General features: G+C 38.5%; 1 protein-coding gene and 1 long non-coding RNA gene across 6 annotated transcripts in view; one reads left to right on the forward strand and one right to left on the reverse strand.

Annotated features, from left to right (window-relative positions):
- The first annotated feature begins 5,802 nt into the window (after nt 1–5,802).
- On the forward strand, nt 5,803–14,430 carry LOC145486614 (uncharacterized). The gene is made up of 4 exons (XR_014049313.1): nt 5,803–5,959; nt 7,753–7,800; nt 9,182–9,219; nt 10,164–14,430. It is a non-coding gene; the product is annotated as an uncharacterized LOC145486614 (long non-coding RNA).
- The window catches only part of LOC145486601 (caspase-3-like), an 86,510-nt gene continuing 71,069 nt past the window's right edge, over nt 12,054–27,494 (reverse strand). For 3 of the 5 annotated variants that reach the window (XM_081465294.1, XM_081465292.1, XM_081465295.1), the window contains 8 exons: nt 27,448–27,489; nt 27,148–27,189; nt 26,728–26,769; nt 24,515–24,556; nt 20,378–20,419; nt 18,585–18,626; nt 16,088–16,692; nt 12,055–15,622 (listed from right to left, as the gene is read on the reverse strand). In XM_081465294.1, coding sequence (XP_081321420.1) covers nt 15,455–15,622; nt 16,088–16,692; nt 18,585–18,626; nt 20,378–20,419; nt 24,515–24,556; nt 26,728–26,769; nt 27,148–27,189; nt 27,448–27,489 — 1,025 coding nt within the window. In that variant the 3' untranslated portion in view covers nt 12,055–15,454. Of the gene's footprint in view, nt 15,623–16,087; nt 16,693–18,584; nt 18,627–20,377; nt 20,420–24,514; nt 24,557–26,727; nt 26,770–27,147; nt 27,190–27,447; nt 27,490–27,494 lie in introns of all 5 variants that reach the window. The other 2 variants (XM_081465290.1, XM_081465293.1) reach the window with 2 other exon arrangements.

Below are 27,494 nucleotides of genomic sequence, written 5' to 3' on the forward strand. Positions count from 1 at the left end.
GCGGAAAAATAGAACTGTTTCCCGCGAAACCAGTATTTAAGTGTATGGCACACGGTTTATAGAGAACGTAACCTTCCTTGATCGACCCAGTGACAATCTGTGGCGCGCGCCATTCAAACGGCTTCATAAAACCCCCTAAACAAAATGGCGCCTAATCAGTCACTAATGTTTTCATTAGCTGGTGTCACACGACGGTCGCTGTTAACACTGTCCTGTGTACTACACATGCGTTCTCGACAGCTCGGGAAGATACGTGTACAGTGACATATCAGTGACATATCGCTGAGTATTTTACGGCCTCAGTGAAACAATAGTTATTAACACTTATTGACTAGTCCCGAGTGGAACGGTTCACTTGTTTTCCAGAGAATCAGGCAGACTGTACTGAGGTACCAGTCATAAACTGATTTGTTATTTAGCACAATGAAGCCATTAAAAGGTGTGCAACGGCGTGCAGCGGCGATCATCGGTCAACATTAATTCACAGGTAACAGGTAACAGTGCACTGCGCATTAATTCACAGGTAACAGTGCACTGTGCCAATGTGTAACCCTGTTAGGTCATAGATTTTTCGATTGTGCCTGCTCAAAGACTAGACGTCATGTGGCCTCAAAGTAGCCAATGAGAGCGCACACTGTTGAAAAAGAAATGCTAGTTGAATCGAATCAATCGAACTTAAGGTTCGCTAATACAGGCAACATTTTTCTTCGACTTGTCTCGCAACATTGTTGCATTGCAAGTTGAAACACATTGTTCCGTGTATTACCACGTTTGTGACCAACTTGTCTCGAAGCAAAATACAATGTTGCAAGTTGAGGCAACATGTTGCGCAAAGTAGACCCGAGTTCTACTTTCTACAACAAATTTTAGTTTTGCTGTTCGTATTACCACTGAAGCTACAACTTGTCTCGCAACAAATTTGAATTTAACTCTTGTGATTGGCTGTCGCGAGGCGCGGCAACGCGGCAAACAAAACAAACGTGGCGGACGGTGAAGACGAGCGTAAATTCGAAGTATACCAATAACTCTCGGAAAGTCATAAATTTGCCCTGTACAAAGACCTCGAGGACCATCATAGTCTTTGGGAAAACAAGAGGCAAAAAAGGCAAAAGGCTTGGAAAAACTATCGCAAAAACACAACTTTTCGCATAGCTATCTGAAACGACACTGAGCTTCATACTGAGAGAACTTCGCTGGCACGGAAAATTAAGAAGAAAATGACGGCCAGAAGTCGAAGTGGAAGTTCGTGGAAACGCTAAATTATATGAAAGAAGGCGCCATCTTTATTTACACACGATTGACCAATTATACGTGAAGAATTCCGCAGACTTGCAACAATGTATTTTGCTGCGAGACAAGTTGGTCACAAACGTGGCAATACGCGCAACAGAGGGTTTCAACTTGCAATGCAACAAAGTGTAGAGACAAGTTGAAGAAAAATGTTGCCCGTATTACCGGACCTTTATTAAGGAACTAATTTAAGAATTACTAAAGGTTGCTTGTTTATTTAAAGCTCCATCCAAACGATCGCAACGTATCAACACAACATATCGCAACATTGTTGGCCCAACATTTGCAAGCTCCGGCCAAATGATCGCAACATTTGAACACAACATATTGCAACATTGTTGGACGCAGGTGGTATGGAACCATGGTAGTCTTGATTCTCCAGGGTGTTGAGGAGATGAGGAAGGAAACCTTTACGTAACTCGGTCAGTCCGAAGGCGGCAGGAAAGATGGCGAGAGGAAAAGGAAGAGAGCAGAGAGTCCTTAAAGGTGAGATTGTCCGATTTCAGCGAGAGGATCTTGGTACCGATGGTGATCTGATCTTTGACTTCACGGTGGTGTTTGTACAACTGCAACACAAACAGCCATCGTAGTCTTTGAAATTGTGAAAGACCACGATGACACGTCGATCGTCTCCGTCTTCATCCACAGTTAGCGAATCGAGATGATCAAACATGTCCTCGGTGCAGTTGGGACCGTAAAACGAATGAGTGTAGAACGAATGTTGCGCGCGTTTGGCTACCCTGTTGCGACCTCTTGCGACATGTTGGGTATTGAAAATCGAACTAGTGCGCATGCCCGGGTGCAACATTGTTGCAAGAACCTGGCCAAACGACTACAACATCATGCAACATCCACAAATGTTGCATGAAAAAATTGACCAGTTTCAAGCCCCGGCCAAACGAGCGCAAAATTTGAACGCAACATTGTTGGTCGCAGCATGTTGCGCGCTGTTCGCCACCCTGTTGCCACTTGCTGCGACATGTTGCGACATGTTGGGTGCTGTTGGCTCAAGTTTGAAAATGGTCAAATTTTTCATGCAGCATTTGTGGATGTTGCATGATATTGTAATCCTTTGGCCAGGTTCGTGCAACAATGTTGCGCCAGGGCATGCGCACCAGCTCGATTTTCAAATCCCAACATGTCGCAACACATCGCAACAGGGTAGCCAAACAATGTTACGATATGTTGCGTTGAAATGTTGCGATTTTTTGGCCGGGGCTTAACATTCACTTTTTCTTGTATTTGGCCTTGTTAATTCTGTATAATAAGGGAGGTTTAATGAGCAGAATAAAGACACGTGCACGTGCGTTGCAATTCTTGGTACATTTCTTTGCCACCTTCTGAAAAAGAAGACAGCGTGAAATGACCAAATTCTGCGTTGTCTGTAGAACGGGAACCACGACGGCTAAGTTTTCAAAAAATATATTTTTAATTTACCACTATGTTCCAGATTCAGTCTCGTGATAGTTTTGACCGTGATAAACAAAGTAGACGACTTTGGAGTATCGCGAAATTTGTAGGTAAAATTTCAAATTACTTTTTACTTGACGTTGTCCTCGGCGTCGACGTCGTGGTTAAGTAAACTCCTTATTATTATTATACTGGATTGTAAACCTGGAATTTCACAAATCATAAACGAAAATGTTAAGTTGTGAGAAAAACTTTGCAGGATCTATAGGCATGGCGGAATTTTACATATATAATCACAGCAAAAACAAATTGAGGCCTTCTGATTAAGTGTATTTCCCCTTTTGAATCGTTCATTGAAACTCTGGTTCATATATACAGTTATTACGGGAAAAAGTAAGTAAAAATAGATAAGAAAAAATTAATAAGTCGAATGTGGTTTAGCGTGGTCTGTACTCTTATCGACAACGATATGCGTCATCACAGTAGTCAAAATGATGTGGACCCACGACGCGCACAACAAATTTTGACCACTGTGATGACGCGTATCGTTGTCGATAAGAGTACAGACCAGGCTAAACCACATTCGATTTGTTTTTCACCACAATATCGACGTCAAAGAAAATGTTTTTTTTAGAGCGCGAGCTGCGTTGTCTGGACTCTTATTGACAACGGCAAATTAGCCAATCATGTTGCGAGATTAGTAGTAATTGTGGTAAAAATTAATTTTGTTCAAACGGAAGGAATAGTATATCTATGTGGAACTATTAAACAGCTGCATTCAAATTTTCAATTCAGGGCTAGCTGCGTTATATAAAGCGGGGGATGTACTTTAAATCACGTTTTGTTTCAAGTTACTGAAATAACAAGTTCTGGAGAAAATTAAGTACCAAGTATATCTGATTTGGGAAACGTTCGGAATAAAGAAAACTACCATGTTCGTCCTCTCACCACGTAAAGAGCACTACAAATTTATGAGTGTATATGATAATGGTTTCTTTTGATTAGGTTTTAAAATGCGTTTCTGTATGATTGCGGAGAAACCAACCTCTCAGTGAATGCGCGTTTCTCTAGAGTAGCCCAGACGAGAAGTAGATTTCGTTTTTTCAAAACTCAGTTGACACAAAAGGATGCTACTTTTTGCCTTTCAAAATATCTTAAAAGTTATTTGCATCTCCATGATGGGAATAAATTGCTGTACGTCGTTTACATTTTATCGCAATAAAAACATTGTATTCGTATTTTACTAACTGAAACATAAATAACTATATTCTAGAACTAAACCAATCAGGTGAAAAATCTACGCATTTCTAACTTTATATTCAAAATCATGATAAATGCAATTGATCTAGAAAAGTAGAGTCGTTATTTGCATTTCCGTGAGAATTTCGACTCGACTTGTTGTTTAATCTTAATTGCATTGTTTGCTTTGGCCTTAAGGTTCATCTGGGTAATTGTTTTGGGGTTTTAAAATTTTCTTTACACTTCTTGTCTTGAAAAGAACGCCAACTCGAAAAAAGAAAGAGGAACTAGGAGAAAAAAATAGAAAAAATACGTGTGGATACAACGGCCCGATTAATTTCCTTTAAGGCTGTTTTTTTTTCTTTTTTTTCAGTGAAGTTATCGAAAACACTGTCGCGCCGCCCACCCCCCCCCCCCAACCTGATAACAACTTCTTTTCGATTATATATATATATATATATATTGTGTACTTTTCAAAAATGTCGTAGAGTTTTGAAACACTTTTTAAAACCGTATGACGACCTACGCGCTAGAAGACGTTATAAATAAAAAACAAAACGCTTTTTGCATGAAGCGAACCATGCAGGTTGTTTTTAATTAAACCACGTTTGATAAACCTGCTCAGGATGTTTTTATTTGAGGTAAATTGAATCATTTCCGTGTAATAAAAATACGTGCCGACGAAAAAACTCTACTCAAAAACAAGAAGTCTTCTTTTAAGATAATTTTCGTTCATTGTCTTGTAAGGTGATAAGAGATTAAACTTGATCGAGTTGATAAAAGGAGTTTTACTATCAATAGAAATTGAAACTGACGCTCATGTTAAATAGAATAAACTCGACATTGATTGAAATAGATGGCCCTTCAAACACTTTACTCGAAATCATAACGCTTCTAAGCTACGCTTTCACAACTCAGATAATTAAAAGCTGTGCTATTCGAGAATTAGATTCTGCCTTATTTCCTTTGTTTAATTCGTGTTATGAACTTGAATAAACATCAGCTTCCAACGCAGCGAAGACAAAATGGCTCCCATTTACCAATTGATTTCGTATTAAAACTAGTACTGACATGCGGACAAAACTGTCGAAAATTTTGTAGTTTAAATTACATTCCTTACTTTTTTGGCTAGAAAAGTTTTTACTCAATAATTCGTTGTTTACACTTAAGCAGAGTCACTTTTAAGTCGGCCGCCCTCGTGATTTAATTATCTATACTTACTATACAGGAAATTGCACAAACAATAGCGTCTTTTGCAGACCTCTTAATTCATAGCGTTTCTCGTCGTATGGGGGATGGTATCATCTCCTCCCATGACCTTATAGTGTTCAATCATTGGTTATAATACACACTTTAGTCATAGCTTTGTTCAATTTATCAACTAGACATGCCATTACTTTTTTCCCTGGTTTCCAGTGGCTACATCACAGAGAACGCGCCAACTATCTCCAACTGAGATATAAACTTGAACAAAATATATTAACTTTTCCATGACTAGAAAAAATATGAGAAGATAACATCGCATTTGAATGGTGCTGCGTCTTAAAATATCTTGTAAATATGCGCGAAGATTCTGTGGAAAGTAACACGTCTCGCCAAACATCTTGAAATAGATTTGTCATATACACGCAGTGTTTTTTGTCTCATCTACGTCCACCCAACATGTATAAAACGTGTTTGCCGGAGATACGCATTTTTAAGCGTCGTTTTCGCGGTTTTAATAGGAGATCATAATCACAATCCCTGTATTGCAGATGTTCCATTTGTGCTCCTTTTGACAATTACACGCCTTCGCCTTTTGTCGCCAAGTCCTATAAATTAACAAGGTTGATGAATAGAACGCCGCGTTTCTGGCACGTGGGGGTGAAGCAGACGGAACTACAATAAAACAAGCACTGGGTCAGAGATCAGACTGTTGGAGAAAAGATGAAAATCACAACAGTACTTCTATTTGCAGTTGTTGTACTTCTGTTTGGAATGGCTTGTTCCAAGAGTGTCAGAGAAGTCTTCGAAACAAAAGGTAAAACGTACTTTGAAGAACGCTCTGTCTATACAAATGACAGCGTCGTTCGTATATAGGTAGCGTCAACTTGCTGTAAACTAAAAAAAAAAAAAATACAGCTTTTGAAGAAAATCTCTTTTACTCCAAGAATGAGCAATATCTAAACTCCTTTTCTTTATAAATCAAAGCAGTTTGAAGTATTCAAATGACAAGAGTAGTGAAATCGTCAACCGCTCTGTTGACATAATCTTGATTTTACAACAAATTCTCAAAACTAAAATTAAGAATAATAAACGACAAAGATGTCAAGAAAATGGAACTAAATTTTAATTTTGGGATAGAAGAGTTGCAACATTCCTTACCAGTGTACACTAGAATCTGTGTACAGTGAATATATGTGAAGTTTTTCCGAGAACGAACTTATATATCAAATATTCGAGGGTTTTTTTTTTTTTTAGCGCATAAGCAAAATTTCCGTTATATTCTAGTAATTGCTCAATCTTAGATAATAGAATTGAGCGACACCATGCTTCTCGCAACAGAGTGAACAATCACTTTCAAAATTTTATTTGGAGCAGAACCAACAAGATATTTCGATCAAATGTTTTGTTCGTTAAATATTCACAGAAAAAGTGGAAATGCGAATTTGGTAGCCGAGGTTGTAGCGACGCACTGTAGAAAAGTCAAGATTCAATTCAAATTGATCCAAGGCTGATCACTGTACGTTTTGCCTTTAACAGCAATATTGAATATTACTCTCACCTTTTCAGTGTCAGAGTGTTCGTAATTAAGTACACTATTTTTAGCCATTTCTGTGCACGTGTAAAGGAAATAATTCGCTGAAATTACTTCAACTTATATATTCTCATCCCAAGCAACAAACACTGTTGATTGCTACCGAAATGGTTGTTTCAAACACTTTGCTTGTCCCTTTAGGTTCATTGATAAAATCGTTAGTAGTTTAGAAGACGAAAAAAAAAAAACAAAAAAACAAAAAAAACAACAACAGAAAAATGGAAAAGTCCGGCATTCTGCGAAATCTTCTTTACAGAAGTGGAAATGAAATTTCAAACGAAAATATGCAAAGCAAATAGAGCATAAATGTGCAAATTTGATATCGACGAAAAATCCTCGGAAGTAGACATCATTCTGTAGGTTGCCTATTTATGTCAAGGGGAAAACGTAATAAAAAAAAAGACATATTAAAAAAGAAACTGAAGTCACAAAGGAAACGCGCTTTCAGGCATGCGCACTAGTTTGAGTTCTTCATAGGTGACGTCACGTACTTTAATTTGGCAAGACGCTTAACTCCTGTCTCCATCGATTTACATCAACTTCAAAAATAAATTAGATGGCTGGTAACAGTTTACAGTATTGTCAAAATATCTACAGCATGAATATTTATCGGTGTATAACAGTTTCAGTGCATGCGACAAAGAATGGCATCGATCAAATAACCATTCATTTATATTTTATTTATTTATTTATTTTCTTCATAGCAACGGTATCAGTACCTGTTGAAGCTCCCCTAATTTTAACTTTAAGTGCTTAGGACTTGTTAACGGTTTCAGTGAACCTTATTATCTATTATCGAATTATAATTAGCAAGTCACATATGCAAGTTTTTACACAAACGTTTAAGAAAAAAAAAATTCAGAGCCATTGGGGAATCAAATACATGGGGTTTCTCAAAGGGAGTCTGAGAAACACGAACAGCAACTAATAATATCCGTCTTTAAGTTTTGTAAATTACTCTTTGGAGTAATGAGTTGATGAACTTACAATAATTCTGGCTTTTTCCATTTTTTCAGACATGACTGATGACTTCGAAGATGAAGGAAATCAAGCTGACTTACAAAGTAAGGGCTTGCATTATTTGGTCAGCTGCAAGGCTGAGGAGGAGTCTAATACTGATTTTCTTTTTTGCTTAATAAAACTAGTACTGCAAATGTTTCTTATCTCACTTATAAGTTTAATCAGAAGCATATCACCGAGGTGATATGCTTCTGGTTTAATGAAGTGCTTCTTGAGAAAAAAAAAAATACAGCAAAAATTACTTTTTTCAATTGACGCTTCTATTCCTCCTTTATGAAATCAGAAGCACGTGACTCCTTTAGTTAAAAAACAAAACAAAACAAAACAAAAACAAAAACGCAAGACTGATGTAAACGCGAACTAGTTAACGCTCAGCTAGCCGCAGTGAGATATAAATTACTAGTTAACCAGAAGCAAAAAGTGACAGCTCATGTGACTTGGTATATAGTTTTCAAGGCTGGTTTTCAGTACGTACGGTATAAAGCATGCATATTTAAGCAACAGACCACAAGTTTTTATGGTTTATCGGCTGATAAACCACGCGGGATGTTGGAAGAACACGAGAAGAATTCGTAAATCACTCGCCTGCGGCTCGTGATTTACGATTTCTTCGAGTGTTCTTCCAACATCCCAAGTGTTTTATCATGCCTCTAAACCATAAAAACTTGCGGTCTATTGCTTTTATATAATAATTCAGAAGACACGCGAAATTTCCACGCGTTTACTGGCACAGTAAACCATAGCTGATTGACCAATCAGAGCGCGCGCATTCATTTGATCATTATATAAACAAGGATAACAAAGAACGTCGACCCAGTAAGCTGCCGTTTAGAGCACCTTGTGTTAGGCAATTTACCAAAAAATGCGCACTAATTAACATCATAACATGCTACGTCTCCCAATGTTTCTAAGGCCCGTCCACACTACGCCGGAGAAATTCAGTGAAAACGCAACAATCATCAGTCATTTTAGATTTGTGTTTGAGCAAAACTTGAGCCAGGGAAATCACATGATTATTATGACTTCATCTTTTTCGAAAAGCTCCGTTTCCAAAGTGTTTTTGTCCACCCTAAAACGAAAAGCATGCGTATTCAAATTCGTCCGATTTGACAAGCTTTATTTTCGTTACGGATTAGTGTGGACGGTAGGCCTAGCCGTAGAATTAATGCTGCGTTGTAAACTTTCTCCGGAGTAGTGTAGACTACATGTGTAAACATGACCCGCCTAGATTAGCTCAGCTAAATTGTAATTTTAATTTGAAAACAAAATAAAATGGGCCTTATACTTATGAACTCGCGGAAAGCAACCTTAAGACTGAATGGTTCTCTTTTTTCCCTTCTCTTTTAGTCTGATACCACGAACAAATTAAATCAAAATTAAATATTAATCAGTCATTAACTTGTTATTTTATTTTGCCTTATACAGAAAGAGGATATTATTGGATCGTTTCAGCTTGGGGCCCAGTAAGTTTTAACTTGGGGACAAATGTGACTAAGAGATGTGTCCAGCTAGTTAATGCCATCAGGGGAGGATTGGGGGGGGGGGGGGGATTTTTACCGCCCTTTTGGAAAGCAAAAACATAAGAAAAAAATTGAAAAAGATTGTGGATATCATAGACAATTCTCAAATTGTAACATTTTGTGCGCGAATATCATTGAATCTGCAACCCTAAGGTAACAGCCACACAAGGTAGCTATATCACTGGTGATATAATTCTACCATACGGAATCAAAGCAACACATACAGTAAATTCAGTTATTTAAAAATATGCAAGGTCAAAAATGTTTTAAACTCTTCAAGACTTAAAAGCAGTCAGAATCACAAGATCTATTACAAGATCGATTTTATGACTGAGTTTTGTTTTGAGCCGTTACCAATTTCCCCTTTGGCCCTGCCATTGCAATACTCGTTGGAAATAATGTCTTTAAGAAACTTGACCTAAGTCTACAGTTAACCACTCAAGCTTATTTTATCCGTCTCCATCTTGTAATCTTCCACTTTAAATGATTCGCTTTTTCGGAATAAATTTTTCTCAATCATATCAGTATCTATAATACAGCATATTCAATATAACAGTTATTCCAATCGCGCTTATTGGATATGGGATGGTAGATAGCCAACGAGGCGCATAGCGCCAATTTGGCTATAACCAACTCATATCCAACAAGCGCGAGTGGAATACTTGTTTTATTAAAAACGCAACCAAAATACTAAACTAAAATAAAATAAAAATAAAAACGCCCCCCCAAAAACACGCGTACGCTTACCATATTTGTAGAGCATGGTATAATGGATCATATCATGATGGCTAAGCCAATGAAAACTCTTGAATTGCATGATCCAATGATCCAGTTTTTAATAAATAATCTTATTACATAACCTAACGTCGACCGTTTTTAATCCACAGTGTGAATGTCAAGGCGATATGGCAATTGGAGTTCAATATAGGGTTGTGTCTTGTACAAGAAGGCCTTGTCACTTTATCCGTGCTCCGCGATTCCAGCAAGTTTGCAAATGTCATTAATGACAGATAACACATGCTAACTGATCTCTGAATGTATAAGACTAAATAGGAACGCCAATTATGATTTTATTACAAGAACTGTATAGAGCGGTTTTCAATTGAGCCTCGCAAGTAATCAGGCAAGTAATTAGGTTTCGGTTTTGGTTTTACTTCGTTTTGAGATTGGCTGAGTAGTCTAATTGCTCTAGTTCTGGTTTTACGACACTCAACTGAAAAACGCTCTATTTAAGGTAATCTTGGCATACTCCAGCCCTTTGTTGAATTTTAAATCAGACTAATAACCCGGCAAAGCCAGTGTAAAATGTCTTATTTAACTCAGGAAGATATGATAGAAGTTGTAAAATTAAAGTTAAAGTTTATCCTTTTACCTTCTTGGAGAATGATTAGTTATTTTGTGGCCGGTTACAGAAATATTTTATTTTGTATTATGATGCTTTGTCAGTAAGATTGGGATGGGGGACGTCAGCAAAAATTTTCAAGCGTTGAGTTACATTATATTCGTCAGTCTGATGGTCTCAGCACTCACAATGAGACGAACTTCATTAGAGTAAGCTTGAAAAACATGGTCCCGTCAATTTGCACAAAAGTGTTATAATGCTCGAAAATCCTCCTTCTTTGATATATGGGCGGGATTTTGCTAATAAAAGACTGTTTCTTAGCCAATTTGAAGTTTAGAAACTCATAGTTCTAAAATAAAGAACTGACTACCATAGTGTGACATAGCCTGTTGAAGGATCTCTGGCTATAAGCGATATTTGATTTTTTTTTTTCAGAATTACAAGTCAGCGAGTGTAATTTGAAAGAATTATTTTGCGATATCCCTCGTAGCGTAGATTCTTTAAAATTACTCGTGCTTTCATTCGATTACACGTGTTTTACACGAAATGTATAATTACAAATAGATTGCACGCTCGTAAATTTGTAACGCAGTGCAAATAAATAATCAACGATAACTGTGCCTGTTCTCAGCCAATCACAATGAAGAAATTTTCTCAGTTACCGAGTACAGCAAATGAAGAACGGGGCATGATGAGGCACTTTGACGCGCGCTTTTTAAATAAACAATTCAAATTTATAAGTGATCTTATTTGTTATACGTATTACGACTTAATTTGCGCGGTTCTAAGGCTGCAAATCGTCGTCTGTTCACTTCAAATGTCAATCTCCGTTGGCACACACTGATTACCATCACGTCAGGTTCACTGATTAAACTAAAATAAAAAGTGACAGAATTACAGGGACATCAACTTGAGGGCGCTCAGTCATGGCATTTTGAGTCATTTCGGCCAGGAACAAAATTACCTTTAAATAGACCAATTTCGATCTATTAAAATTCAGCCTAACACAGTAGACCTCAGTACGAGGCTCCGGGAATAAACCCACAAACCCTGTATTTATTCTCCGGAGCCTCGAGCTGAGGTCTATTGTTTTAGGCTGAATTTTAATATATCGAAATTGGTCTATTGAAGAAAACCTGAAAATAATAGTTTACTAAGACAGAAAAACACCTAGAAGATACTAATAAACCGTAAAGAAACAAGGATGATAAGTATGGAGGAGATTGATACGGATTACAAACGATTAACTTAAAAAATCATGGATAAACTTTTCAATATGCGCAGAACGTAACGTGACTAACGTAGCTCCTAAAACTCCGGGACCGGTGGAGCTTGCACTGTTTTTCAGCCAAGACTTCCATTAAAATAGAAAGTTCCGCCTCAGAGATGGTGGGATTCCCTTGTCATATGAATTAATACTCAACTTCTCCAGACATATAGTAGCAAGTAGTAATATCAACTTTATTTTAAGAGGGTGTTACATTACAGTAGACACTGATAAACAGATGAATCACTATATTAGCTCTCATAGTTATTAACCGAGCAGGAGGTCTGTATGAGAGAGTCTTGACCGAGGTCATGAGTACAGACCGAACTCGGTGAGGTCTGTACACACGACCAAGGTCAAGATTCTCCGATACAGAACGACTAAGCTCAGTTAATAAGATGTGCATTAAATTATATGGCAAACAAGAACAATTTAATTTGTTTGACTGATTTGTTCCAGCTGACATTTTGCTTGCGAACGGCGATGAGTTGAAATTAAATCTGCCAAAGTTTGCTCGTCCTCTTTACTTTTTTTTCTTATCATGCTTTTTGGCACTACCATAATATTTTTAGAAGAAAATAGTCATTTTTTTTTTGGTATTTGATTTTGCAACCTTTTCACCCCAAAAAGTAACCAGTCTAAACGCCGCTCTAAGTGGGAACTAGACCGCAGTCAATATTGATTTCAGCCAATTCGTGAATTCGGTAGTGCCCAGTCCTTGTAAGACAGCGGTATGATAAGAGACATACACTTAAACTATACGATAAATGGGTAAAATCAACGTTACCTTAAACGTTTAGAGGTGTCTCACGTAGCGTGTTTGGTTTTAACAGTAGATACCTAAACCCTTACATAAAATTAAAGCTTATAGAGCTCGCTATCAAACTATACCACGTTGAATTTTTTTAAACTTTTAAATGCGAGCATCCAAATCACCTTTTTGAAATTTTTTTTTCGCCAATTTAATTTGTTCTTCAGTTAGTCCGGACCTAAAGCGTTACAAGACGTGCCTGCGTTTTGCAATATTCCATTTAATGAAATGGAACAATGGAACATTTTCGAAATAGATCGAAGTAAAAGCGGAGTGATCGAGTAAAAATCGCGCTAGGAGAAAAAATATTTGAAATTAAAAAAAATTCGGAGACATCTTTTTGTGTTTTGCATGTCAAACTAGCTACTGTCCAAATTTGAGGGCAAACGAACAAATTCCCTTTCAAAAGGTGATTCAGACACTCGTATTTAGGAGTCGTGAAAAATTAGACAATTCTTTATATTTCAAAATTCTTTGTATAGTTAGATAGGCCAGCTCTATATACTGAAGCTTTAATTTGATAAGGGGTTTAGCTATATACAGCTTAAACCGGACGTGCTGTATCTCTTGGACGAGAGACACCTCTGAAGGTATGCAGTAACCTTAAGTACAAAATTAAGAATTCTTGGTAGGCTGTGAACTTAGAACATGATGCAACATTGTGAACTTAGTACATACATGCTGCAAAATCTCAAGAACCAAACCGTGCAGTAGCAAATAATAAGATGTCAATTTCAGGAATTATTTTGACAGAACATTGCTGGCATTTCATCGTTGGTTAACAAATAACGAGATGCTACTTAACCTAAGAACTACGACAGCAGAATGACATGTTCTAATATACTTTATCCTGTACATCTGCTACCTATTGTTCAAAAAAATACATAACTATTGATTATAATAAGCTTATATGGGTGACTCGGACCAGAAACCCAGTGATGAAATGGACGGTACTCTTAAACGGCAAAATCGACAACAGACATACATGGTTTCATAGTTTTACAAGTTACTGAAAATCCACGTGGGACACGGTATTTCTGTTTTGAAGAAAAGCACAACTAATGAGAGTCTTATTAGGGACCGTACGCAAAACACGACGTCAACGGCGACGAGAACGTCACTAAACAAAAGATTTAAAGAGTAGAACAATGGCTATGCTGGCAATATAATTCTTGGTAAATATCTCTTTTCCGTCCTCTGCAAAACAACAACGTGAAATGTCCAATTTCCAAGTTTTTTGATAACGGGACCCACAACGGCTAATTTTTCGTATTTTTAGTTGGAACTGAACGCACTCGTAGCATATTCAGCAGGGCCAAGCTTTAATACCGACAAACACACTGAATAAATCTACGTAAATACGAAATTCCAAAGTCAAACATATGCACACTTTTTAACAGGCATCGTCCTTGCCGTCGCCGTCGTGCATGCGTAATTAGGCACCTTAAGCAACAGACGTCGCCGACCTGACGAGGGCAACCGGAAACGTGACATTTCTTTCTAGACGTCACTGCGCATGCACAACACGTTGTGACCTGACGTTCCCCTGAAGAACGTGGGGTTTCACGTCGCGACGAAAACGTGAGTACTTAATCTTTTGTTTTGATCCCTTTTAGCTTGCTTTTGTGCTATTTTGGTGCCGAACCAAGGTAAAGTTGCATAATGATTGCCTTTATGCTTAAAACATAGTTTTGGAAGTATTCCTGGACTCATTTTTTCTCAACTGAAAAACTGTTTTTCGCATGTCAAACTAGCCTTCAGCGAAGAGGTTGCTTTTACCTTTTTTTTAGTTTTGTTCAGATTTTCTCAACGTATAATCGGAGATTGCTATAGCTTGAAATAACATGAATTTTATTTTGGCAATCCCCTCGTCTTGGTATTTCGTTTAACATAGAGGTTTTTTTAATCGACTCGATGAATTTTGTATTCGAACAGTGTGTACAGGTATTTTGTTAATGTTTACAAGAGCTGACAAACTTCGCGCTACCAAATTGTCTCGCCTGGATTTTATTTCTTGTACATACAAGATTATTGCATCCTTCGTAGAATGCTGTTTACGATTCTTTATAAAAAGAGCTGGCAAAACTCCTGTATTTGAGCGCCCGATCAATGTGTCGAATGAAAAACGCAGTTAGCTGAGATTTTGTTCAAAATCTATGTTTAGCAATAAAATCTATGTTTAGCACAACAAGGTGTGTGTGTAATCTTGGCAGTCTAAAAATACACCTGTCTTTTTCTCAATGAGCGGTGATACAAACTTCGGTTAAAAAACTTAATTAATTGCTTTAGCAATACACGTTTCACATGTAAAATAATTTTTGCTCTTTACATTTGACATTTCAAAGCAGGCAAAGTTTATAAACTTAAATTGTTTCGTTATTTTTGGCAATGATTTTACATCTCTTAGTAAAACATGAATAGTATAAGGTTTAATTACATCGAGTTATTTTTAAACTTAAGTTTATCTTCAACTCGTTGATGGAGTGGACAGAACAAAAAGAGGTGATGCTAGCCCGAGAAATCCTTCTTTAAGGATGGTAACTTGCTGTCGCGACCGCAACCTGAAGCCGTCCTAGTCCCAGTTTCTTATCGGTCGTCACGTCGCCGTCGTCAACGAAAACGTCTGTTGCTTAAGGTGCTTATTAGGTCCCTAATATTATCGCTAGCAAAGCTATTCTAAAAATGTGGCTTGCATTCAATAACATCGCCAAAAAAAAAAAAGATAATGATAACCGTATTGTTGACTCTCTCCAGGCCTCTATAGGAACACTTTCGCTCTCAGAGTGTTAGACTGGGCTGGGACTTGAAATGAGAGATCATGCTCTGGATAGTCATTTGCTATAGCTGCTACTTGTTTGTTCACCTCTGTCAGCATGTCGAGTAAATGATGATGACGGTGGTACTTTCGGATGACATCTGCCAGTACCTGATAACATGAAAACGTAATTGAATTTTCTCTTTTTTCTCGCAGAAACAACACATCTAACAACAGACAATTAAGGAGTGACCTTTACTGACGTTAACTTCTTTTCTTCTTATCCTTAAAAACCATCTTCAACCAGTGTCTTTTGCTCGCTTCTGTTGTTGTTATCATTCGGGCAGTCTCCGCGTGACCTAACATGCGACTAATGAACAAACGAGGGAAAGTCGAAGTCTAGCGAGCCGACTTCCAACAGAGAAAGATTGAAGAAAGCAACAACATTTCCATTTTGGACTTTTTTCTCCGTTAGATGCTTTAATTTTTTTTCAAGGAAAGGTTCGTAGTTCATGACTGGCTCCTTGAAAAAAAAAACAATGAATTTTGTTCAAATTGAATCACAATGCTTTACTGAAATTCTCGAGGACAAAAATTATTCACTGTATTCCACGCGGTGGATATACACCTACTTACTTGAATATACCAGGAGCCCGCTACTTGACTTCGCCAGGCTTTGTACCCTGGTACTGTTGCGAATGAGAGCAGGAAGTCAGCTTCTAGGGGAGTAACACCGTGTGCGAGATTTGAGTCAGCACAAAGCATCATGGCAATGCCGTTTCCTTCAGTGTTCCTCAATCGTGCTGGAAGCCGATCCTTTCTTGGATCGCTTAGTTGCCCTCTACATGCTTCGATGAAAAACAGCTTGGGCTTGTTCCGAAGTGTTGGGCACTTGGTCACCGAGAACAGAGACATCAACGGTGCCACTTTGACAAACGCACCGTCCACGCCTTCAATGGCATCTTTATCACCATGCGACATGATTATGAACACAAATTCCGTAAATTGGCTGAGATCCCTTGCTGCAAATTCTTTGGCTGCTTTGAGAATTTCCGAACCAAGGAGATTCTGTAGAAACTTCACTTCGAAGTCCAGCTCGTCTCGGAAGAGATCTACTATCTTCTTTTCGTCAATTTCGGCTCCCTGACGTTCTCTCCCACGGGGAAAGTTGTAATTGTTTATTACAAGGCAAATTCCACGTCTACCTTGCTCCATTTCGTATCGGTCCAGTTCGGTCGCATCTATTGGATTCAACAAGAAACCGGCGTCAAACGTCTGAATGAAGAACATTGTTCGAAATTTTAAATGTGCAGAACTTGGTCAAAAGTATAGAAGACCTTCCGAGTTATTTGCACTACGCCAAAGCGAAAATATCCTAAAGTATTCTAGCCTCGTATGTGCCTTATCGTATGGCGCACGCCATAGGGAAAGTACGCCTTGAGTATTTAGGCTAGGACTACCATACCATAGTCAAGCATTGACAAACGAAGTATTTAATTCGAATCTTAGCTGAGAGTATTCCAGTGAGGCTTACGAAACACGAGACATCTGTCTTCTTTTTCCTTTTTACCTTTTCTATTTCCTACTACAATATTCAGAAGAGACAACCAGAATCATTGGTAAAGGCCTTCAGTGGCCTCCAAAATTATACACGTCTTCACCTAGTGGCCAACTACATTCTACTTCCTACTTATAACTAGTAATACCTTCCGGTAGAGTGCCAAGTAAAAACTGTGACAGTTGCGTGCCAAGTGAAAATTAGTTCAGAGTATTTTGGAAATACCGGCAACTGATGAGATCCACACGGACGATCGAAACAACGGCTTGCCTGAACTAAACCCGGAACTAAGTTGACCAATTGCTACATTTGAATCATGTGGTGCCAGAACGAATCAAAGTGGCTATGAGCCACTCAACTTGGAAAATGGATCGTCTGCGGTAAACAGTGACAATTTTGATGCCACTGAATTGAGGTTTTAATCCGTAGGTTAAGTTAAAGTTAAAGCCCACTGGCATTGTTAAGAAATGGTGCAAAAATGCAACGGTAAGAGAATACACCAGGAGATGTAACACTGTTGAAAACATTCGTGAAGTTATCGTCCGAGAGACCGAGACAATTATAAAGAAAGTAACGCTTCTTGTTCGATCACCAAAGCAAGCTAAGTAATAATTCTCATTTTCATTCCTCTCATGTTTTTCGCTCTTTATTTTTCTAGCCAGTATCAGTGTTTTTTTTTTTGTTTTTTTTTTTTCTCTTTGTTGTCTTTTCTCATCTTAGGAATTAAAAAGAACTGCGTCTCGTCTGCTCAACAAAGTTAAGCCCTGTTTGGCGGGGTGCGTACCTGGATGGGTGACCAAATACGAATACTCCGTGTTGTAATAACTTCTTTTTTTTGTCCCCTTTTGTCCCCTTCCCTTTCCAAGGCGATATTAAAGACTGCAGAACTCTTCCAGCCTTGTTTGATGTCGTTTCTTCTGTTTCTCAACTATTTGTTCCTCATTTCGCCATGTCCGCGTTCATGTGTATTTATTTACAATATCGTATAAATAAACAGCGGATCACGTCGTTCGAATTCTCCTCAATTCTCTTGACTGTTGATCGTCTAAAACATTGAATCCCGGGTTGAAGCATTCGAAAATTCATACAGCTCGTCAATTTTAAGACTTACAATGTCATCTTTGGCAATCGAGTATGGTTAAACCTGTATGAGCGGACACCTTCGGGAAATTAGCTATTTATGTAATTACAGGCAGCTTCTATTTATAAAAACATTTGTTCGAAAATGTATTCAATGTAGAGCATTTCTTCGGTAAGATTTTGAGTACTTGCGCCAGAAATTCAAAGAACTAACTTGATACACTACAGGCGATTGTGAAACGGCCTCACAGGAAGTGACCCAGTAAGGGAGTGAAGGAGTGAAATCGCTTCACCACTACAACTTGGAAAATAATATTTTCCATGTTAAACAAAAGGAGGAATAAACCTATTTGAGCGACATAACCTCGATCAGATAGATGCAAGAAACATATCAGAACGGTAGCGGTATTTGTAGGGGTCTAGGTATGACTGGTGTGATACAGAGTAAAAATCTTAGGTAGCAGGGGCATTTATTATGTGGAATCGCTCACTCACGTTCCTTGTCTCTCTGGAACCTCTCAATCTCTGCTTCCCGTTCTGAAAAATAAAACAAAACGGCTGACTTAGGCTCCATCCACATCATGCATGCATTTTCGAAAGGATACATTTTCGATGAAGCGTTTTCGTCCAAAAACGCATCAAAGCCTCTGCGCCCTCACTACCGTTTTCACAGTGTTTTTTTTTCTCTAAACTCCACACGTAACGCGCGATAATTCGTTTTGCTGTCGATTGCAAGTAGTTGTCGACAACTGAATATGAAGGCCCTCGAGCTTGTATAGCGTCTTTTGAATTGAAATTCCACTTCCCTTGATTATGACAGTTTGCCTATGAAAATGATGCAAAGATAGGTTCTTGAAGTATTTCATTCCCCAGGCTTTTCATCCCATCAATACCTCTCTTCCCGCGTTACACCTTAATCGCCCATTCCCTCTACGGCCGTTAAAGATAACCTTTCTGAAGTTTTCAAACCCACATCTGTCATACCCTGCTTCAAAAGGCTGATAGTTAAAGATGACCCGTAATAAGCGAATCACAAGACCTTTAAAGCCCTTCCTAGGAAAAAATTCAAACTCAGAGCATGGAACGGCCCCTGCCGCCAGCGGCTTGGGATCCATCTAATAAATAGTCTGGGAGCTTGAGTATTCCAGTGGTAATTTTTGGAAGAAACTTGCTAAGAGGGTATTTATGGGGGTCTACATATGACTGGTGAGGCCTACTCTGGGACCTTAAGTCGCCGTAACTTTAGGCGACTTTGGGCGATTTAAGGTCATGTTTCGCGTGCAAAAACACAAGAGTAAATTAGAACTCTTTTGCCGGTTGTTTATCTACCGTTTTTGTCATATTTAATCGATCCTAGGGCAGGCGTGGTAGCCTAATGGTTATTGCGCTCGACTACGGATCGAGCGGTCCAGGTTCGTGCCCTGGCTGGAGAAATTGTGTTGTGTTCTTGGGAGAGACACTCTACTCTCACAGTGCTTCTCTCCACCCGAGTGTATAAATGGGTACCGGCAAATTTAATGTTGGGGGTAACCCTGCGATGGACTAGCATCCCATTCAGGGGTGAGTAGAAATATTCCTCGTCGCTTCATGCTACAGAAACCAGGATACACTCCGGCCTGATAAGCCACATGGCTTGTATGCAGACAACTTTTACCTAATCTGTCAGTCTGAAACTATTGCTACGTTTTAAGAGCCACTGCCAGTAAATATGGAGAACTTGACGACAAGAGCGAAAATACGAATTTTCTTTTATTGCGTCAAAAAGACCCTTTTGGGAACTATTTTCAGAAATATGCGTTTAAGTTTTCAACGAGTTCACATTTTGGTGAAATCTAGGAAATTTCGAAATACAGCTTCATCAACCAAGATGGCCGATGGAATTTATGTAAAATCGAGCATTTTCAACAGGCCAGTACAGAAAGAAGCAAACCTGCCTTGATTTCTCCGTTTTCTCCTTAGTTTTAGTTTCCATTGAGAAGATATATCAAACACAGAAAACAGTGTTTGACCACATTGCTACGCGTCTTATTTTCAATTCTCTTCTGGGCGTTTCGAAATGTAGTCAAACGTGGTCTTTCGTGTTTTATATATTACTTATACAATCGTAACAGTCGTAAGAGGAAAACTTTTCAAGCAAATCCTATGTGATACCAGAAAAGGTAATTTCTTTTCGGAGAAATTCAAAAGGTCCCCCTGTGTAAGAGCTCTTTGCCAGTTATAGCTGGTTATACAGCCACGAACAAATCTTATGCACAAGGACATTTATTTTGTGGTACATGATAACTTACCTTCTTCTCTTTGTTTGAAAATCTTATTGTCTTCTTCCAGACCTGAAAAATTCAAAAAAACAAAACAGCTAAAGCCTACCCACACTAGTGGGTTTTCAAAACGACGGGTTGTCGTGCCAAAGTGTACGTTTTGACTAAACGTCACAACCGTAACTTATGCATGTGTATGTGATGTCAACGGCGTCAGAGTTTTTGCTTTCCACTCTAATCCGATAGGGTTCCGTTGTCAAAAGTTTTTCCGGCTCTGAGCAGCGTTTTAAATGCATGTTTTTTCAATCGCATTAGTGTAGGCGGTAGGCGAAAACGCTTACGAAAGTGTTCGTTTTCAATCAAAAATGCATTAGTGTGAACGGGCCCAAATCATTATTAAATTAGGACTCTTTAGCTTTACAATTAATGTCAATATATCTTAAATTGGATCAATGGTCTATGAACTTTCTGAATTTTAAACTTATTTTCAACTGTGCGTTGGCTTTTCATTTTCTCCTTCTAGGACTCTGTGGGAAATGTAATTACCAGGTTTTGTAAAAGAAAGCTTTGTCTAATAAAAACAATCATTTACAAAGTCCCAAACTGGATGACTTGACACCAATAAAACAACAAATTGTGTAATGCCAAAAATTGCCAATTAACCACACAGTTAAGTTATCAACTGTAAATCTTGTCAAACGTTAGGGTCTTGTTTCGGTCTATGAGTTAAATCTTATTTGCTATTGAATTGGGGTATGCAATGGACTCTCTAACAACGACTCTGCAAAAGGTAAATTGTTAGATTAACAACTGATGTAGAAAGTGTGCGTATTAGTTAATATCTACTGGAGCTGAACTGTTGCCATAAAACATCTATTTCGCGACACGTTCCATCATGCATATATCCTGTATATATACCTAACTCATACTAGAGTTTACATTTCGTAAGAACATACCTACGGATATACATATAGGAAAGACAAACTCCGCGGTAATGCGTTTAGGAAACAGGCGGTAAATTTTGGCAAGGTGTGACATATTTTGTGCGTGATATAATTTTGGGGCCCACAGTTTTAGCTAAAACTGTGGGCCCCAAAATTGTCTTTCCTATATGTATATCCGTAGGTGATTTTTTACAAAATGTAAACTCCAGTATGAGTTAGGTATATATACAGGCGCTTCTTGTTGTATTGTTAAACTCCCTGACGAAGTGTGCGTTAGTCACACGAAACGCGTAGGAGAAATAAAGAAGTTATACAACTACTTTTCGCAGAGTGCTGCTCACTAGTAAACTTTATATTAAGCTTTCCCCGCTCCTTTCTGGTTCCTCACCTGTACCGATGAAGTAACTTATTTTGTAAATATGGGGTTTACGCCGCAAAGTGTAACAACTAACGCAAAATGTAACATTAACGCAAAATGTAACAACCTTTGACGCAAAATGTAACATTGGCCTGAATTGTAACAACTTTTCAACGCAAAATGTAACAACTTCTTTAACGCGAAATGTAACAACGCAAAATGTAACAACTCTGGTCTTAATATATAAAGAGGAAAATTCAGACATATTAGCCTAGCGTTCTTCTCAAGCTTGACAAGTCAAATTACAAAAACTTACTGGTCACATGACTAGTTCTTTATTTTCTCTAGTTCAATGAAAAGATAGGTTGCTTTAAAAGAATTGTCAGTCGTGATTGTCATACCAAGCTCGTGTCTTTTCGTCCGTGCTGTAGGGACGGACAGCAACTTAATATGTTCTAACGCTAGAGAAACAACAATAAAATACACAACATGTCCGAAGTCACGAATAACTACTAACACCTGCCAGTCACAGCTGGAGACGTTAGAAGTCACATGACTTACGAAAATTGCTTGTCCACTACCTTTGCACAAAAAATTGGTCACCTACAGGAGGTCGCTAGGAAAGAGCTGACTGTATTTGATAAAATTTATTTGGTTTCGACACTGTTACTCTTATTAAAATATTTTAGAGCGCATAGAATTTAGAGTGCAGAGCGATAGAGCGGTAGGTGTGTGTATGTGTTTTCATGATGGGAAAAGCAACAGTACATTGTAAGTAAAAGCAAGTGTAGGTAAGAAGTGAAAGTTGTTTAAGTAACCATTCTTCAGGTACCAGAGATAAAACTTTCGAAATTGCTCCTGTATGTCTGTAATATTAGAGGCAACGAAGACACCACATTTATGCGATTACCACCTAATCTGACAACCGCATCAGCTTGACTTGTCCTCTCGCAATTCTGAAAACTTGAATATTGTGACCCTTCACTCCTCTTTCCTACTTTACCTCTACTAGTATGGATAGTAACTAGATAAACAGTAGAAATAGAAATAGAAATGTAGCTTGAGCTCTACCAGTAATAATTTATCGAAAGGGTTGTTACATTGTACGCTTAATGTATGGTCCTGAGGGAAACAGTTAGTTTTGTTTTCCCGAGGTTCCTGATGTTTCCCGAGACGAAGGCGGGGGAAACATCAGGACCTTCCCTTAAACAATCATATAGCAAAAACAAACAAACACATTAAAGACGGCGCAACTTCTTTATTCACAACCGTCAATCCTGCTGAATGAATAAGTCTTAACTTAATTACAAAATCATTTGTAATTATAAAAAATTGATGGTAACAATTAGATATGCAATTTTCAGAGCTTTTTAAATAACCCTCACAGATTCTGTTCGTTTCATATCTATTAACCACAAACATATAGAGTGGTCTGCCTGTGGTTGAAACTGAAAACTGGCAGTGTTCTCAGGTCCGCCCCCGTCAATCAAGCTAACGTTCGCACGTGCTGAAGATCACGCCATTTTTAATTTAGTCATGCACTGATCACGTGCTGTTGTATTCGGCGCGCGGGCAACAACTGCGCAATTGTATCCCGGTCGGGATACATTTGAATTTGATCAGGGGCACGTGACCAAGAATCAAACGAATACAGTGCCCGTTTTGTTGAGTGAAAGTCTAGGTATATAACAATTTGCGTTGTTACATTTCGCGTTAAAGAAGTTGTTACAATTTGCGTTAAAAGTTGTTACAATTCGCGTTAAAGAAATTGTTACATTATGCGTCAAAAGTTGTTAGAATTCGAGTTAATGTTACATTTTGCGTCAAAAGTTCACATTTTGCGTTAGTTGCCACATTTTGCGGTGTAACAGGGGCCAACTAGGAAAGCGAATCGCTTACTTGACTCCGAAACTTAAACTTTGAAAATAAAAAATTCTGACCAACATATAGTGTAAACTTTAAAAAGCAGCAATTTAATTTATAAATGTAATCTGTGAGAAATAAAGTATGTTGACAACAATTAGTTGTCAACAACTACGTTATGACCGTTTTTTCCCCTGTGTGGGAATCATTAGTTCAGTTGTCGACAACTATTGAAACATATAACACATTTGAGCATGCGTATTGTGTTTTGAGTGTGCATAGTGAACTTTAGTTCCCAAGCTCTCACTGGCCTGATTTAGCTGTCGGCAACTAACACTCTACTGTGTGCAATGCTCCCATCGGACACAATTAGTAGTTGTCGAAAACATTTAGCTGTCGATAGCAAGTAGTTGTCGACAACTAAATGTGGAGGCCCTCGAGCTTGTATAGCGTCTTTAAAATTGAAATTCTACTTCCCTTCATTATGACAGTTTGCCTATGAAATGATGCAAAGATAGGTTCTTGAAGTAGTTAATCCCCCAGGCTTTACATCCCATCAACGCCTCTCTTCCCGCATTACACCTTAACCGCCCATCCCCTCTCCGGCCGTTGAAGACAACCTTTCTGAAGTTTTCAAACCCACATCTGTCATCACCTGCTTCAAGTGGCTGATTAAAGATGACCCGTAATAAGCGAATGACAAGACCTTTGAAGCCCTTCCTAGGAAAAAATTCTAACTCGGAGCATGGAACAGCCCCTTCCGCCAGCGGCTTGGGGTCCATCTAATAAATAGTTTGGGAGCTTCAGTATTCCCGTGGTAATTTTTGGAAGAAAACAAACCAGTTAGCTAGTAGTGTTCAGTTGACCATACGGAATCTAAACAAATGTTGCTGGCAATTTTATTAAGAGGGTATTTATGGGGGTCTACATATGACTGGTGTGATACAGAGTAAAAATCTTAGGCAGCAGGGGCATTTATTATGTGGAATCGTCAACACTCACGTTCGTTGTCTCTCTGGAGCCACTCAAGTTCTCCCTTCAGCTCTGAAAAATGAAACAAAACGGCTAACTTAGGCCCCATCCACATCATGTATGCATTTTCGAAAGGACGCATTTTCGAAGACGCGTGTTCGTCCAAAAACGCACCAAAGCCTCAGCGGACCGGCCTCATTACCGTTTTCACGGTGTTTTTTTTCCTAAAATCCACACGTAACGTTCGAAAATTCGTTTAGCTGTCGATAGCAAGTAGTTGTCGACAACTAAATATGGAGGCCCTCAAGCTTTTATAGCGTCTTTCAAATTGAAATTCTACTTCCCTTGATTATGACAGTTTGCCTATGAAAACGGCGCAAAGATAGGCTCTTGAAGTATTTCATCCCACAAGCTTTTCATCCTATCAACGCCTCTCTTCTCGCATTACACCTTAATCGCCCATTCCCTCTACGGCCGTTGAAGATAACCTTTCTGAAGTTTTCAAACCCACACTTGCGATCCCCTGCTTCAAGTGGCTGATTAGAGATGACCCGTAATAATCGAATCACAAGATCTTTAAACTCCTTCCCAGGAAAAAATTCAAACTCAGAGCATGGAACGGCCCCTGTCGCCAGCGGCTTGGGGCCCATTTAATAAATAGTCTGGGAGCTTGAGTATTCACTTGGTAATTTTTGGAAGAAACTTGTTAAGAGGGTATTTATGGGGGTCTACATATGACTGGTGAGGCCTAATCTGGGACCTTAAGTCGCCGTAACTTAAGGCGACTTTGGGCGATTTATAGCCATGTATCGTGTGCAAAAACGCAAGAGTAAATTAGAACACTTTTGCCGGTTGTTTACCTACCATTTTGTTTCATATTTAATCGATCCTAGGGGAGGCGTGGTGGCTTAATGGCTGATGCTTTCGAGTCCGGATTGAGCGGTCCAGGTTCGTGCCCTGGCTGGAGAAATTGTGTTGTGTTCTTGGGAGAGACACTCTACTCTCACAGTGCCTCTCTCCACCCGGGCGTACAAATGGGTACCGGCAAATTTAATGTTGGGGGTAACCCTGCGATGGACTAGCATCCCATTCAGGGGTGAGCAGAATATTCCTCGTCGCTTCCTGCTACAGGAACCAGGATTAGCTCCGCCCTGATAAGCCACTTGGCTCTTAGGCAGACAACTTTTACCTAAACTGTCAGTTTGAAACTATTGCTACGTTTTAAGAGCCACTGCCAGTAAATATGGAGAACTTGACGACAAGAGCGAAAAAACGAATTTTCTTTTATTGCGTCAAAAAGACCCTTTTGGTGAAGTATTTTCAGAAATATGCGTTTAAGGTTCCAACGAGTTCACGTTTGGTGAAATCTTGGAAATTTCGAAATACAGCTTCATCAGCCAAGATGACCGATGGAATTTATGTAAAATCGAGCATTTTCAACAGGCCAGTACAGAAAGAAGCAAACATGCCTTGATTTCTCCGTTTTCTCCTTAGTTTTAGTTTCCATTGAGAAGATATATCAAACACAGAAAACAGTGTTTGACCCCATTGCTACGCTTCTTATTTTCAATTCTCTTCTGGGCGTTTCGAAATGTGGTCAAACGTGGTCTTTCGTGTTTTATATATTACTTTTACAATCGTAACAGTCGTAAGAGGAAAACCCTTCAAGCAAATTCTATGTTATACCAGGAAAAGTAATTTCCTTTCGGAGAAATTCAAAAGGTTCTCCTACCTAAGAGCTCTCTGCCAGTCATAGCTGGTTATACAACCACAAACAAATCTTATGCACAAGGACATTTATTTTGTGGTACATGATAACTTACCTTCTTCTCTTTGTTTAAAAATCTTAATGTCTTCTTCCAGCCTTGAAAAATTCAAAAAAACAGCTCAAGCTTACCCATACTAATGGGTTTTCAAAACGAGGGGTTGTCGTGCCAAAGTGTACGTTTTGAGTAAACGCCACAGCCGTAACTCATGCATGTGTATGTGATGTCAACGGCATCAGAGTTTTTGCTCTCCACTCTAATCCGATAGGGCTCCGTTGTCAAAAGTTTTTCCGGTTGTGAGCATTGTTTTAAACGCATGTATTTTCAATCGCATTAGTGTAGGCGGTAGGCGAAAACGCTTAAGAAACTGTGCATTTCAAAAAAAAATGCATTAGTGTTAGATTAGGACTCTTTAACTTTATAATTTATGTAAATATATCTTAAATTGGATCAATGGTTTCTGAATTTTAAACTTACTTTCAACTATTCGTCTGCTTTTCTTTTTCTCCTCCTTAGACTCTGTGGGAAAAGTAATTACCAGGCTTTGTAAAGGAAAGGTTTGTGTAAACAAAACAATCATTTAAATAGGCCCAAACTGGATGCCTTGACACAAATTAAACAACAAATTGTGTAATGCCAAAAATTGCCAATTAACCAAACAGTTAAGTTATCAACTGTAAATTTTTTCAAACTTTAAGGTTTTGTTTCGGTCTAAGTTAAATCTTATTTGCTATTGAATTGGGTTATACAGTGGACTCCCTTACAACGACTCTGCAAGTGATAAATTGTTAGATTAACAACTGATCGTAGCAAGTGTGCGTATTAGTTGATATCTACTGGAGCTAAACTGTTGCCATAAAAAAAACGAATTTCTGTACAGTGAAAAGTTTAACGTACCTCTAATCCTTCTCAGAAGCTTCAGTCTGTCTTGATTGTACTCTGATTAAAAAATGGCCATTTTCGTGTTTTATATATTGCTTATATAATCGTAAGAGTCGTAAGAGGAAAACGTTTCAAACAAATCCGATGCGACACCAGAATTTAAAAGCTAATTTCTTTCCGTAAAAATTCAAAAGGTCCTACTAGCTAAGAGTTTTACTCTCTGAAACTAAACTTTTGCCATTTATAGCTAGTTAAACAGCAACGAAGGAAATCTTATGCACAAGGACATTTATTTTGTACTACATGATAACTTACTTTCTTCTCTTTGTTTAAAAATCTTAATGTCTTCTTCCTGCCCTGAA

The sequence above is a fragment of the Orbicella franksi genome, chromosome 5, assembly GCF_964199315.1.
Source record: "Orbicella franksi chromosome 5, jaOrbFran1.1, whole genome shotgun sequence".
Classification (NCBI taxonomy): Eukaryota; Metazoa; Cnidaria; class Anthozoa; order Scleractinia; family Merulinidae; genus Orbicella; species Orbicella franksi.